This window comes from Triturus cristatus, chromosome 9, assembly GCF_964204655.1.
Source record: "Triturus cristatus chromosome 9, aTriCri1.1, whole genome shotgun sequence".
NCBI classification, from domain to species: Eukaryota; Metazoa; Chordata; class Amphibia; order Caudata; family Salamandridae; genus Triturus; species Triturus cristatus.
This window is the reverse complement of record NC_140592.1, coordinates 217,329,575-217,346,143: the sequence shown is the minus strand read 5'-3', so window position 1 is coordinate 217,346,143 and position 16,569 is coordinate 217,329,575. Positions and strand designations below refer to the sequence as shown.

General features: G+C 43.8%; 1 protein-coding gene across 3 annotated transcripts in view; it reads right to left on the bottom strand.

Moving 5' to 3' along the window:
* Positions 1-1,069: 1,069 nt before the first annotated feature.
* The window catches only part of SLC25A26 (solute carrier family 25 member 26), an 842,602-nt gene continuing 827,102 nt past the window's right edge, over positions 1,070-16,569 (bottom strand). For all 3 annotated transcript variants that reach the window (XR_014968508.1, XM_085624764.1, XM_085624765.1), the window contains one exon: positions 1,070-1,515. Coding sequence is in view for 2 of the 3 variants with exons in the window: in XM_085624764.1 (XP_085480890.1) it covers positions 1,395-1,515 (121 nt within the window). In the remaining variant the exon portion in view is untranslated. The remainder of the gene's footprint in view (positions 1,516-16,569) is intronic.

The following is a 16,569-nucleotide window of genomic DNA, read 5'->3' as shown; positions in this document are numbered from 1 at the left end:
AGACAAGAAGGAGAGGAAGTGTAGCTACCTTTTCACAGGCTTCACCATTTTACCAGCTGAGCTTTCTACAAAATGTTATGTTAACAAAGGCAATTATACCTAAAGCACTCTAATTTAAAAAACTAAAATACAGATGAAAACCTTATGCTAACCGATGTACTTCTTAAAATGACACAGCTGTACCAATGTTACTTTTAATCTTGTCTCCTGTCCATTTGTCGCAAAGTCACCTTTAGCTTTCTGCATTGGGGAGTTTTAACGCAGTTAGTCATTTTGACCTTTAGTCTTCACATTTCTGCAGGAGTTTAGGCAGCGGCGGCTGATACCCTTTGAAAGCGGTGGGGAGACTGAAGTACCCCACCATTTCTCCCCCCCCCCCAAAAAAAAAACCTCCCTCTGAAAGCCCAGAATAAAACAACCCCTCCCTCCAAACGTTGACAAAATACAAGTAGAATAAGATTTCAAATAAACAAATTGAAAGTTACTTACCCACGGCTGCATGTCGTCCTTGGTGTTCCACTTCCTCTTCTGAATCTGCTGTGGAAGTCGAGCTCCCCTAACAACTCCAGACACTGCTCTCATGCAGTCAATCAGCATGAGAGATGTGCCTTGATTGGATAGAGCATGCTGTCCGGATGCTCCTTCAGGCCCTGTAGGCCTGTACTTGGAGAGCTTAAAAGTGTTCATGTCACTTTGGTTGGCGGAAGACAGCCGGACAAAGCACTTTGGAGCATCCAGCCAGCTACTGCTCCTGTCCTCTGCTGCCAATCATCAGCAGTGGACATGCCTTGCATGTCTCTGGGTTAGGATGGCTGCAGAAGTGCACACATTGGAAAAATAAAATGGCAATTCAATCTTTTCATTGCCATTTTATATTTTCCTGCGTGGCTCGCTCCCCCGCCCTCGTGAAGAAATGCCACTGAGTTTAGAAAAACAATACATATGCCAATGCCTTGTGTGTTTCCCTTCTAACTCATCGTTTATCTTTTTATAGCATATTTTAAATAAAATACACATTGCACGTAAAGCAGCCTAAGAACCTGGAGTATAAAAGCAACAGTCAATGCTATCAAAGCACAAGAACCAGTTTATTCAGTGCATTGTAAAACCACTGCTCAGATAACAGCTGGCAATCATTGTGAATATGATCCAAAACAACGTGCTTCCATGGCATGTCCCTCTCATGACTCCAGTACTTAGTTAGTTGTCCACACTGGAAAGTACTGTATTAGTGGAACTGGACTGCTTTGCAAGACAGCACTGTAAAAACTGTTGAGCATGCGAAGATCCAAACAGAAAACTTTAAAAGGCTCATCATCATGATCTCATCCCTGAATGTCCAAGGCAAGTCCTGCAACATTTGCTGGTGTCCACTGCTAGAGCTTCAGAGCGGTTCAAGAGGATATCGGTAGATCAAACTGGAGAAGGACTTTGCAAGCTTTGTCATAAACCCCCAAGAAGATGAAACCTCCTAGACTGATTGTGGTCATTCGGGGGACAACGCCAGCAAATAACCTAGAAGAAACAACAAACATGACCAAGATGAAGTTATATGCCAGCAGTGGCAAGTGTACACAGCAAGCATTCAACACAAGATAATACAAAAAGCCCATCTCCAGAACATTACAATACATTTCCAATTAAAGCCTTCAGTTTAGGAAGAAGAATTTCTAAAAATAACATTGTTAATCTTAACAGAGCTCTAGAACAAGCCCATTTCATTAAAAACACATTTAATACCCAACTACATAGGTTCAGAATGCAAGTATGGTCAATAAAGTCACAATAATCGCAGGAGTGGAACCCAAAATCCTCCTTGGCAAAAAAAAGTTCAAATCAACCCCAAACTGCATGAAGCCACAACTAAAATGGGATCATCTGGGCATGGTTGGATCGTGGCCGCCAATCCTGCTCTTAAAACACCCCCCCCTCCCTTGCCTGAAAGATCCATAGTAAGAATATGTATTGGACAATTTTAAATATATGATAGACCACTGGCACCAGAAGAAACATGCTAACATTGATTAGGAAGCGCTGGGCTGGAATATTTATTGTCGGTAATAAGTACATGAGTCACTGAAGCAAAGAAATGTACCGTCATACAACCATTCCCACAGTCTGAGCCAATATATAACGCCTATACCACTTTTTAGAAACCTTGCACCACTTGCCTGAATGTCCTCTCTTCTGTAGCCACAACTCTGCCCGCCCTCAGCAAAAAATGTGAAAACGGCTGACGGTTTACCCAGCTCCAGGGTTTTACTAGGTTCCCCAGCTGACACATGGTGCACATCACAGCACTGGTGCCAGCTGTCTCATTTCCTGACTACTTGAGACTTTTCTATATCATTTAAGTAACACATTGGACCATGCTTCGATGAGATCTTATTTCCAATTGTCCAGCCAGGTCTCGAAAATGTTCTGCCGATACAATTTTCAACGTATTTGACTTGAGTTAGTCAGTCGTATGTAGATACTCATGTTGGAAATAAATCACTGTAAAATGAGAAGACTACTTAGAAGAAGCTGTACTGTTATAATAACAAAGAGACACAGAAAAACCCATGTTCCTACAGTTCACGTATACTGGCACAAACAGGTCTTCAATACTGGACTTTAGAGCTGATGAAAATGAAGAACTGTTACAAATTGCTACAATGAATGTGCAGAACCACATGTACACTAGTTAAGTGAAATGTAATTTACACGAGCATAATCGGACATAATTTCCGGAATTTCATGATATGCTGCGAAATGCCCACATTTATGCCATTATGCCACGTCGTGCAATTGAGTTTAGAGTTAAGTAAAAATTCTTCAACAGGAACAATACGAACAAACAGAACATAAGCGGCTGTTTGCATCACACGAAATTGTGCACTATTTTTTAGCACAATATGCACACTTGTTTCAAAAACGGATGCAAGATTGTGTTTTGCGCTATAATATAACGCAAAATGCCAGACCGGTGTAATAACATATCATTTGAATGTTTTTTTTGTTTTGTGTTTTTTACATTTTGAGTAATTGCCACAAAGGAAATTAAGTACATTTTGTCCAGACCAGGCCTAGTAATATAAAATGTTTCTAAAGTACCAGTACCACTATTTATATAGGTCACTAACTACCTCTAACCATGGGCATCTTCCCATATCTATTCCCTTCTTATAGGAACAGGTTACAAAATACAAAGAGCTGGGAAGAAGTCCCACTTTAGTTCAGTCAACACATCGGCCGAACAGACTACTAGTGGACTTCAACCAAAATGTAATACTTATAGAATGCATATAAGACAGCCAAGCTGCTGTTTTACAGAATCCGCACAAATATAGCCATTTTGAACAGCTATGCCTCAGCTGACATCTGATGGAGTGGGCATAAGGAACGGGAATGTCTCCTGCCACGCGTGACCCAACTGCATGTAATATCTGGTATCTGACTTTTTGTGGCCAAGCATGTGTGCTGAGTGATTAGCCTGTCCTTTGATTCTGAGGTTCAGAGTCTGGTTCTGACACCTAGAGGGGAGCACCAAGTGTACCCTGTAACTGACATGGGACAGCGGTCCATATCCTAGTTTCCTGACACTAAGCAATGGTGGCAGCTTACTATTTCTATAATCCTAGCACAGAACAGACATTTTTCTTTGATTCACAGGTGGTATGGTACCTACCTGTCCCCACCCCTATAAAGCACCACTGGCATGAGGCATCTCTAGACCATTGCGCTGATATGGTGTGTGCATGTCGAGTGCATTATATGTAAAGCGTGAATGATAGGACACTGCTTCAATAAGTCTGAGATTTTTGAGACCTGCAGGATCCACTTTGGATTGCCCCTTATTTTACATGGCACACAATAAAGTTTGTAATACACACTCCTCAAACAGTGGAAGTGTATTTTCTACATTCCTGAGCTGGAATGTTTAACCCAGACACTGCTGTGTGAGAGGATGGTGACCTCTTAGCAGAGGATCACTGATTACCTCAGCACAGCCATTTGGTGTACTGGTGGGAAGAATGGGGTGAGTCAACAGATTCTGTTAATAGGGTAGGGAGGCTTCCAGGCAGCCTCTTTCATCTTTCCAGAGTGCTCCTTCAGGAAGGCTGGTGACAGCCAGGGGCAAGGGTTTCACACATCCTTGCAATCATGTTTTTGTGGGTAACTCTGCCTGAAGTCAAAGTCATTACTACCTGCTGTGAGAGCCTTCAACTTTTACAAATACTGTCTCAAGTATAGAAAGAAAATGAAATATGTAAAGGAACCACCGAATTTGGTTCCTGGTCATGACAACGCGATCAACATCCCCGGTCTGGGAAGTGTCTATAGAAGTAGGACACAAACTACCCCACCTGGCAGAGATCCAAGCTACTCAAGACACCTTGCCCCCAAGAGTGTGGTGACTCTACCTTCTGCACACCAAGACCCAGACCTGCACCACAGACCAGAGGATAGAAGCCAACCTCCAAGAGTGCTGGGACCTGCTTTATCAGAGTCAACTTCCCAAGGGCTTATGGGGCCTGCGTAATCAGAGTCAACTTCCCAAGAGCTGCTGCCTCTACACAGGGCCCTGAGTAAAGAGAAGTTGGCTGACCAACTGGCTGTGGCACCACACCAGTATCTGCTCATTTGTTTGGCTGTGGTCCGCTTAAGACTAAAAAGCACCAGATATTTCTTATGTAAAAGCATCACCTGAACTGAACATTGACTATGAGCTTTAAGACAGATATCGGTGGTGCTTGAACAATAAACCTCTTGAAAGAGAACTGTCTAGTGAAGGAGATTGGGACTGACCTACGGGTCACAAGAACCAGGGTAGCTGCTCATCTGCACCATTAGTGAGCATCACCTGAGCTTTAATCTAGCATACTGATTCTGTGTAGTTCACCCAATAGAACCCTCACTAAGCAAACCTTGTGTTGATTAAGTTGGCTTGTGTATAGTATCTCCTTTTGGTGTGATGAAAGTACTTTTCTGTTTATTAAAAGAAAAGCGCTGGGCTTAAAAATGAATGATTGTGTCTGCTTTTTGGCTGTTTGAGTTCTGAGTTATAACTTCCGCTGCTACTTGCAAAGCCATCGACTGCTTGCTCTCAGTACACTAAAAGTCAAGTGCAGAAAGGGTTTACTTGGTCCTGTTTGCACAGCCATAGAAGGTAAATTACAACAAACGTCATGGTTGGTTGAAGTCCAGTACCCCGGCTTTCTCTGGTACATCTACCGGATGAGGACTCCATCAAAGAGTTAAACCCCTACTATGTCATACAAATCATATGAGTGCTGCTGAACGTCTTGGATTCATCTGCACCTCTTCTCAAAATATGTATTACAAAGGTTACTGAGCTTGGGAAGAAAGGGGATTCCCAGAAATGACAAGACATATCTCTAGAACACAAGACTTTTCACACTTCTGAGTGTTTAAATGCCCTACAAGCAGATGCTTCAGAAACATTATCTTACAACCTTAGGAGTCAGGGTACAAAATGTTTTTACTTGCTGAGCCAAGACATTTCCGTAGACATTAAAGACTGCATTGTGGACCACTTACAGTGGGTTCAAAATAACTAGTTGGAGAGAAATGTACCCCGTCCTAAAGTTAAAATCCCATAGACATAAAACATATTTTGTCCTTAACTCAACTGGATTTTTCTTGAGAATGAGGCGAGAACTCACCAATCCTTTTAATCTTGGGGAAAAGAGACCCTACTTGGCCAAAAATGGTAGAACACTGTTGAAGGCCCTATCATCTTGGCATGATTCTACCAGGTCATCCAGCTGGTTGGGCCCTCCGAGAATCCTCTCCTAACCTTAGGAGAACCAAGTGGGGGTTGAAACTATGGGGGCGCACTGGCCTTGTTCACGTTTATGGAGCTCATTGTTCCCCTCTTGACCTCAAATAGAGCATTGCCTGGTGGGTGTGGCGCTATAATTATGACAGCGTTGGTGCTGAAGTTCTTGTGTTTTGGAAAAAGGAAGGTGTCAACCTCTGGCACAGACACCCAAGGAAGCAAGTTTTTTTGGACTGAGGCATAGTCCTCTGGAGACAAAGATGCATTGGAGGGTCCCACACAACGAGGGAGGCTGCAGACATTTCATAAAAGGATTATAGGGAAAGTAACAGCAGACTGGCAGCTCTTACAGTTAAATATATAAAAACCTACAACTGAGGCAGACACCTCTTTGTTTTCTAATGGTTTTGGTGTACACTGTATAATGCTCTTTCTATGTCTTTTCATCTACATTGCACAGCTGAACGTAAATGTGCACGCATGGAGTTGAGAACGCCTGGTTTCCCTGACACACACATGCATTCCAGCAAAGACCAGACCTGTGAGCTAATTCAACCCTTATTTGAGGCACCTATGGAAAAGGTGAATTAGTGTTTTTTTGGGCACAGTCTTGAACTTGGTGTTCATGCACTGGGTAGTATAGAAGTGGTTGCACAAAATACTTCAGCCCCTACTGTAACACCAAATTGCAATAAGGGAAATTTCACTAATATGGCCTGGTCCTTCTGCTCCATTGACCTGTTCGTTGACTTCCAGGAGTTCTACAATATTAATGCATATTCATTAAAAAAATCAAATGACAAACAGCTTGGGGTGTGCAAAATGATGCTACAATATTATAAAGCAGTGGCGAGTGGGTCACATCCCACAACCAAGAAACAAGTGAAAATGAACAAATTAAGTTAAAATGATGTACAGTTTCCTCAATTCCCAAGCTTAGTTGAGCTCAACAGTAATGCAATGTGATTTACAGCTATGAATCTGCTACTAGACAACTAAAGCATTTACAACATTGACCCATATCCAACAAGAAAAACACTAAGCCCTTCTTTAGCAATAAGCAAAATAGGCACTTGGACACTGCCAATTTTAGAACCTCAAGTATGGTTCAATTGTTGGTTCTGGTGCCGTAGCAATCACTACTACACCAAAAGGTATATACCACCTTGTCCATTCCACATCCATTTTAAAGTACCTCTGGTCCATATTTGTTAATCCAAAAACAAAAGTCTCCACCAATGTGAGTCAACGACAACCTCCACACACCGATAGAACATTATTATCAAAGATACACCTTTTCCTCAGATGGGTTCTCTGTACTTAAACGAGACAGACTTGAAATACCAGTAGCAGAGCTGCTTGCCTGCATGTGGATTTCACATTCAAGTGGAAACTAGAATATGAGGCAACAGCTTCAGATCAAATGCCCAAAAGCCATTTAAATGATAAAACAGGAAAGTGCTGCTGCAGGGTATCTCAATTCTACATCTCACAAGACCTTATTAGCAAACCCGCTTTGGGAGGAAAATCCCTCAAAGGCACAACGTTACCTTGATGATGGATGCCTAGCACACATATAGGCCTTACAATGTAAACCTTAACCAAATAATATCACAAAAAAGGACCTGCCAACTTGAAAAAGGGCCTAAACAAAATTAGATGATGAACAGTGGCACGACCTCAAATGCCCCAGACAAAGCAAGGGGGGCGGTGGAGGTAAATGAATTGGAAGAGCATTATGGGATGGAAGATAAATTTAGCGAACTGGCGCAGGGGAAGACCGCAGAAATGGAAGAGCTGGCAAAGTCTATCAATACATTATCCGTGATTGCATCATGTGTTTAGGATTAGGCCCAACCAAACGGGAAATGAGGATCGACGAAAGAACTTCCTGGTGGAGTTGCAAAGATACAAAATTAAAAAGAAAGTCTTAAAAGCACACAGAGACCTTGCACATATCATGTCCACACCTACAAAATATTCCATGATATTTCTTCTGCAATACTGCAAGGAAGGTATTGCCTATTCCAAGTAACAAAGTAACAAAACATTACAAACCGAAAAATCATGTATCAGCCAATAATTTTGTTGGGGCCAAGAGGCAAAAGTATACACCGAGAACTATTCAGACAGAGGAATACCCCTTTAAACTTCACCTTCAACCACCTCCCATCCCACATGGTTCATGCTCTGGCCCATCGCTGGAAGAATCTTTCCCGCTGGTTATGCCTAGTTCAACCCTCTCTTTAGGCAATTCCATACCATTCTTCTTTGTGTTCAAGCCTGTCCTCCCTGTTCCTGCACCACTTCATTATACCCCCCCCCCCTTAACGTCCCAGATACTATCCCATTCACTTCTTGACCTCTGCATCCTAGCCTGCCACATCTCACTCCCATGGCCAGCTAAAGTATGCATCAGATCAACTTTGCACACATAAATCATTACAAGAGAAGAACCTCTACTCATTAGCTGTAATGGCTTTATAGCCATGTCCACTAAGATGTGGCCGCACCACGTATTACGAGGTCAGTTTTATTATACAAATGATTTGCCGGTGCTTCAAGACTCCCCCAAGGTGGGACTCTTGCTTTGGGTGTTACTGGTGACTTAAAATATTGCTGAAATGTTAAGCTGTAAGTGTGCTTGGTGCAGATCCTTCAGGATGAATGCTGCAGTGCATCATGTCAGGCAATGATGCCATCTGTCTTATTGGCAATTTCTGCACCCTCTCAGATAAGTTAATTTCTGATATATATTGAAATGCCGTGCATTAGGGGTATACAGCTTCTAATCACCCATGCTACCCATCCTCCCTACTTTGCTCCACTCTTTGAAGGAAGTAGAGAGTTTGTTGTACTATAAGGGGTTTAAGGAAAACACATGAGCTGCAGAAAATATTCACTTGAACCAAACTGTTACCAGCCCAACAAATGAGTAGGCGCATGGCCCGGATAGCCTTCAAAAGAGCCTCAGCGCTTGTCTAAAAGGAATATTAAAATGGCAAAATAAAGTCTTCAGTCTCTCAAGTTCAGACAAGGTGTTGGTAAAGTATTTCCAACAAAGGCGCCTCCAAAGGAGTTTATGAAGGACAATGGTGTGCAATTTTGTTCTAATGAGATAAGAGTTTCTTTTTTTAGCGAGATGTGGTGTCCTCCATCATCAAAGTGCATTTCAGAGCCCTATAGAGAATGAAATGAGCAAGAGAGCAATTAGAGGTATCAAGGAGAGTTTGCATCAAGCAATAATTTAGTCACATGATAGCAGAGGAAATGGTATCAGCATATAGATTCACTCTTGGTGGTGAGAAAGAGCAAAGCTCATTTGGAGTAATGGGGTGGATGAATCTATGTGTAAAGCTGTGCATCATGATCTAAAGTAGCTATTACAGCAGGGAAAAGGAAAACAGCACTGGAAAGAGAGAAGTTTCAAAGGTGCAAGTAACAGTAAATTGTACTTGGAGATACCCCACTGCCCAGTAGCTGGAAAGGTTCGGGTGATGGTTTGTCAGGCTAAAGGGTGGATCTGGTGTAATGTGGACAGACCAGTACAACTGAGGGCATATCATAGAAGTGCCCAAGGGGTGTTTGAGCCCCCGCGGAACACTTTGGTATCACAGAAGGGGCTGCAGACGCTTGGGCATCCCCTTCTGTAATATTGAACGCGCTGGCGCACATACATTGCCAGCGCTTATTCGAGTGGGCGTTCCCTCATTTGCATGGGGGCGTGACCCCATGCAAATGAGGGAATCCTTTTGCCTCTGCACCCGCGCTGTATTACAGATGCGGGCGCAGAGGAAAAGAAGCTCTCAGGAGGCACACTGACAGTGCGCCACCTGACTGCAGTCCCCTGGAGGGGGGGAAAGGGAGTCCCATGGACCCCCAGACATCCCCTTGCAGGCAGTGCATTCACTCACTGGACCTGCCTGCACTGTGAAAAAACAGAGCGACTTCAAAGCAGCGGCTGCATTTTTCACATGAATGCGTTGCGCCCACAGCAGCATTAATTCACGGTTGCCCTGGGGCATCACATTTACCCTAATACGGTGCATTTTCCTTGACTGTGTATAATACGGCATCTGGTGTGAAGTCTGGTGTAGGCCTACAAAGGAAATATACATATGGCTGAACAAAGACATGTTAAGCAGGAGAGAATGAATTCAAAGAAATCATATGCAAAATGTAGAGGATCAAAAATAGAAAATTTTAAAACACAATAGTATTTTCAGCAGGGCTGCTATCCCTTGAATCAAACAGTATAGGCACCTCTCTGCAGAGCTGCCATTATTTCAATAGTACAGAACTGGCAATTGTCAGCAGGGCTTAAATACATGTAATGGAACAGCGCTGGCATTTGTTAGAAGAGATGCCATCCTTTTAATGTGACAGTACAGAACTTCTCAGCAGGGATGATATACTTTTAGCAGGATAATGCAGTTAATTCTCAGCAGGACTGCATTACTCGCTTTGGGCAGGTCCAGAACTTTTCCATTGGGCTGCTGTACTTTTAGTGGGGCAGTAACGAGACTTTGCAGAAATGGTTGCCATAAATGTAATGGTTAGGTGGTGCTACTCAGTGGCGTAACGAAACTTGAGGGGGCCCCCCTGCAAAGTACATCGAGGGGCCCCCTCCAGACTCACTAGGAGCTCTCAGGCCAGGGTAGTGTGCTGAGGGGGGCCTCAGCACTGCGGGGGCCACTGGTGCTGCTTCCCAGCTGGGCAGATATACGGTGGATGAGATTACAAATGGAAGGGCCACATATGAAATAGGCACGAGTGCCACACAACCGTGTCATGCTCGTGTCCATTTCATAATAGTACATCAAGATAGAAATGTAAACACCAACGCACAAGCGTAAACAAAGACTACACTCGCGCGGATGCAACACACCTTCCCCCTTTACTTTCTTTTTCATGGAGTCCAGGGGAGAAGTGGCTTACCCAATCTGAGTGGGCCTACTGTTTGGTCAGCCCCAAGGCCGACCAAACCAGTCATACGCACTCTGCATTTTCTATATGTAGGCTGCATGCAGCCTACATAGAGAAAATGGCCTCCCCATAGACACCTGTGGGGTCGGCGTCCCAGCCCATCACAACGCTGCCATTGCAGTGCTGTGATTGGCTTAGGGAAGCGGAGGGAGGCTGCCTGTGGCTGCTTCCTGTCAGACGGACAACGTGGGACAGACCTGCAAACGCAAAAGTAAGTTAACGTAAGTTTTTTAAAAAAAATTAACCCCCCCGCACGCGCCACCCGCACGACCACCACCCGTGAGTCATACTGGCTGCGACTGTGAGACCTCACACTTCTAGGAGCTTCTTTGACAATATCTGCAACACCAGAATCAGTGTTTTTAACACACTCCTCTTCCTCCACATCCAAAAACGCATAGCTCCCCTGCTTATCCAAACACACCTTCCTACCTGTAAACAACGGAGGTATATCAGGGGGCCGGGATTACAAAGCAGGATTAGTCCGCTTTATGAATGTGGGCGGTGGTGTGTTCGGGAAATGTGAACATGAAAGAGTGGTGGGGGGTAAGAGTTAGCTGGTTAAACGTAATGGCCAGATGAATACAGAAACATTGTTAGAAAACGTTTTTGCTCAAATTAAATAGAGACACTTGAATATGGGCTAACTGCATGCAGACAAACATATTCAAAATATTGATGGCACGTATTTGTGGAATGCTGCTTCTATAAATTGAAACAAATTTAAATTTTTTGGAAATACAAGTAGGCCAAGATGTTTGACTGGGACAGAGGTGCCCTAGATGACAGTGGCGGGAGAAACTGTACAGGATAGGTATTCCGAAGCACTAACGGCCCATGTATCAGTGGCTATCTAGAACTACTGATGATGTTGGAGAGAATCCCTACCCCAGACCTACCGGAGTCCAGTGGACCTTCTAAAATTATGTGGAGGAGGACATCTTTGCCTCTGAATACTGACTTGCTCTCTCCCCAGAAGCATTTCTTTTAGAACGCTAAGTTAAGTCTAAAGAAGCAACCGCTGGAGGTTATGGGACAAATTGATCATGATCTTTAAAGAATGAAAAGCCTTATCTGCCTAGAAGAAAAACTGTGGGCTCAGCAGAAACACATGGTTAGCGATCAGCAATGTGCTCATGAATCATTTTGCCCATTTTGTATTGCTGATGGACCTCGTCAGTAGGGGCATCACATGTTATTTTCATCAAACTGGAGGCTGAGGCCTTTCTCCTGCACTCCAGGCTTGCAATATCGAGACATGAGTTAAACCTGCCAGTGGTTCTCTAGACCTGTGTTAATGGTGGTGGCTCTAATGTCAATGAATTCCTAAGACATCAACAGCTTCTAATCAGTTACTTCTTTGCTCACTCAAATTAATCAGGAATCTATGATCCTAATAGTCATGGTGGGGGAGCAAAGAGATATACCAGTAAAACAAGAGCTACATCAAGAAGGTTGTAAATGTCATGATGGTCTTAACCTGCTTGAGGGAGAGTCTGAAGCACTGATAGAATTTTTCCTACAAGGTTTGAACTTGTACCTATTCATCCATGGGGGAAGTTGAAGCTTTGAAATTGCGAGAAGCAGCCATCACCACCACCAACGCGGGTGTGGAAGACAGACACTGAGCATTCTTTGGAAGCCCTATGACTATTGCTCAGTAACTATTAAGTTGTCCGCCCAGTCAGTTGCTTCTTCTGGATCTCTTGAGCCTGTTTGTCGACCTGGCTCAATGGTTAAACCTGTGATCCAGATTTACAAAATGTAGGAAGCTGCCGCTTTATATGATATACCAAAGTGAGGTATGTTTTGTAAAGAGTCCAGGGGTTCCCTTATGAGTGGATCACCCATGAGAAGGTTACCTGATTGATCTTCTATTTGAGAGCCATTTAATAGGACATCAGATACAGATTTTTGTAATACTCTGATACAGGCATTTCTGGATGCCACAACAATATCAGGATTCTCAGCAGAAAGGCATTGCCGAGCAAACATTGACTTTTGAGGAACCAGTCAATAAAACTAAGCAAGGTTTCATGTACAGAATGTCCATCAAGAATTCAGGACAGTTGCACAGATATCATTGGATAGGAGTCTCGAGGCCTCATAGGCGCAATCGATGACTTCATGGTGAATCTACCACTTCTGTGAATAGTGAAAATATCTGCCCAGGCTGTCTGCTCCGGAGTACAATGAGCACTTTGGATCTCATCAACGGTAGGCAGAGCTAGGAAGATTGCCTTTAGCTTCAACACGGTTATGTGGAGAGAAATATTTGGCCTGTCTCACAAGTACTGATGGAGAGTTCCCTGTCTAAGCTGTCCGTCCATAAACTGAAGAGTCAGTTGTGATGTTAAGTTGTGGGATACACAGACAAAAGAGGCACCCCACTGTGAGTTGTAGAACAAGGCTGGGATCAAATACAGCATAGAAGGATAGAACTGGCTTGGGCTCTTTGTCCAGCAACTGATTCCAATGCTCTGCCAGTTACAGTTGCAGTGACCACATGTGTACCCTCACATGGGTGACCAGCCCTTGATGTGGCAGTTAATCCCAGAAGAAATTATCTACTAGCTGGTTGATGGCCATAAGCCTCTATAAAGGGGGAAAAACATTTGCAAGACCAGAGACTGGATTTACTCAGAAAAACCAATGAGCATAATTGTCAGTTTACAGAGAACCCAATAGTGAATAGGGACCTGATGTTATGGTGATGAAGTGTTGGTCTAGATTTTTTGCCTTCCTTGACACTACTGTGACTACGCAGGTATCAATATACAAAAAGGGGGAGGGATAACACTACCTGGCATACCAGCACACAATTCGCCCAGATGCATTGTGGTAAATGCAGTGCTTGGTAACACTCACTTGAGTAGAAAGTCTTTAGTAATTACCATTGTTGTTGCAGCCAGACCTGGGGTTCACTAGAAAGCAATCTGGTAGAAATAGGCCTTCCTTAGCTGCAGAAAAGAAGCCACTGGGGTCAGGATTTTGTGGAAGTCTCTGGAGCTGCATTGACACCAATTGGAAGAACCCCATACTGCCAATGTTGCTCTCCCAATGCGCATGGTGGTAAATTCTTCTTTTCCTGCAGGATTGGTTTCCAGCAGTGGCTCTTGAGATGTTGACTGGGACAGAGGTGGCCATGATGATGGTGGCTGGAGAAAATGTACAGGATAGGTATTCCGAACCACTAACAGACCATGGGTCAGTGGTTATCCAGAAGTACTGATGGTGATAGAGAGAATCCCTACCCCACACCTCCCGGAGTCCACTGGGCCTTCTGAAATTATGTTGAGGAGAACATCTTTGCTTCGGAAGGCTGACCTGCTCTCTCCCCAGAAGCATTTCTTTTAGAACGTGGAGTTAAGTCCGAGGAAGCAACCGATGTATGTATGGAAGAAATTGATCATGATCTTTAAAGAATAAAAAGCCTTCTCTGCCTAGAAAAAAAACTGTTAGCCATCAGCAATGTGCTCATGAATCATTTTGCCCATTTTATATTGGTGATGGACCTCGTTAGTAGGGGCATCGAATGCTATTTTCATCAAACTGGAGGCTGAGGCCTTTCTCCTGTGCTCCAGGCTTGAAATTTCAAGAGATGAGATAAACCTGCCAGCGGTTCTACAGACCTGTGTTAATGGCGGTGGCTTTAATGTCAAAGAAGTGCTAAGACACCAACAGCTTTCATTGAGTTGCTTCTTTGCTCACCCAAATTAACCAGGCATCTTGCATACAGACGATACACTTAGTATATGACAGATATAAGTTAATTTGTGAACTGAAACGTTGTGTAGACTCATAGTATGCGTCGACGTTTCGACCCTGTGTAAAGCGCAATATTTAATAAGCGTCATGGCGGGTCTTCCTCGGGACAGTGGGGTAGGTATGTAGCCCTGTGCAGAATGTCAAGGATCACTGCGCGTGCGTTGGGCTTCTTAGTCCAGTAGAAATCGATATGATTTGACCTCAAAAGATACAAGAATCGTCGAGGTATTGGAATTTGGTATTTCAAAAGTTAATCCTTGTGGGCCAGTCGGGTGATTTACACGATCTGGTGTATGCACGTCTCTCCAGTTCTCAGTCCGATGCATCGGGTCGAAACGTCGACGCATACTATGAGTCTACACAACGTTTCAGTTCACAAATTAAGTGTATCATCTGTATTTACCACTTCATGTCACTCCTTCTTCACAAGTCTTTCAATTGTATCACTGTAGCCAAGTTTATTCGTTATTCCTTTTTTAAAAAAAAAATACCGATTGAAATTTCGCTTGGGTGTGTTTTATTTACCTTTAGCATTAGAGCATGGTAGCTTCCACTCTTTACTCATGAAGTGCACTGTGCTGCATTCACCTACCATGAGATCACAGGCGCTGCGGGGGACAGAGGTTCGATGTTATCATGAACAGTGGGATTGGGCCTTCTATGCCCGTTGACTGAGATAGTTCCGCAATACACAATGGCTTCACTGCCTGAAACTGTTTGAAAACAAGCTTTTTGCCATTTGTTGGCAGCCCATTCATAACAGATTGATGTGAGAGGAGGGTTAGGGCGGAAGGTGTGATACTCTGCCCGCTTGCGGAACATAGCGAAATTCCTAGGAGTTTTTAGGTAACTCCACTGAATCTCGTAGAGTGAAACTCTGTGAGCCCCATCCATGCCTAACCCTAATAGCCCTGGTGTGAGAGTACAGAGATGTACCAGTGAAACACAAGCTACATAGAGAAGGTTGCAAATGTCATGATCATGTTAACCTGCTTCAGGTAGAGTGTGACGCACTTATATATCTTTTCCTACTAGATTGAAAGGTTTACCTACTCGTCCATGTGGAAAGTTAAAGCTTTGAAATTGTAAAAAGCAGCCATCACCACCACAGACCAAGGCGGATGTGGGAGACAGACACTGAGCAATCTTTGGAAGCCCTATGACTATTGCTCAATGACTATGAAGTGGTCCGTCCAGTCTGTTGCTTCCTCTTGATCTCCTGAGCCTGTTTGTCGACCTGGCTCAATGGTTAAAACTGTGGCCCAGATTTACAAAGTGTAGGAAGCTCTTTATATGATATAACAAAGTGAGGCATATTGTGCAAAGAGTTCAGGGGCTCCCTTATGAGTGGAAAGGGGCTTTCTCTAGCAATCCCAAGGTGCCCTTCTAGGGAGTAGTGTGGTCAAGCAGCCTTTGGCTTATCAGAGAGGACTATTAGATATCTGCACATACACACAATAGTCAATAAAGGATGCACACGACTCAAGTTATAAAACTAACCCGTATATTTATATATCTTTAGGCACCAGAATCAATACAATCAGGTAAGTACGTTTTGCAAGATAAATACTTTCACGTTTGAAAAGTCGAAACAGTACATTTTTCGGAAGCTGCAATGTGTCCTATGGGAGAAAGTACGGCATTCAGGTAGAGTAAAGCGACTTACGAGACAAATCTATGGGATTTACGGTGAGTATTAGGTTAGGTCCAAGGCAGCACCAGGAGGTCTCTTCCAGCGGCACAAGGTTGGTGATTGCAGGGGTGCAATGCAGTGTTGGGTGCCCAATGTTGTTCAATGGGGATAGGTCTGCGTGAAAAAAGGCTGCAGGTTTGGACTGGGAGGTCAGTGAGGCTGAATCAACAGAAGAGTTAAAGTCTTGTGATGCTAGGGGACATGGGGACACAAGTGGTCCTCTTCTCCTTGGGCCGGGGTGGCTGGGTGCAGAGGGTCTTTGAGGTGTCAGGTTTCTTCATCTGGGAGCACTCGTGGTTGAGGGGACCTGAAAATAGGGGCTGCAGGCAACATCAGG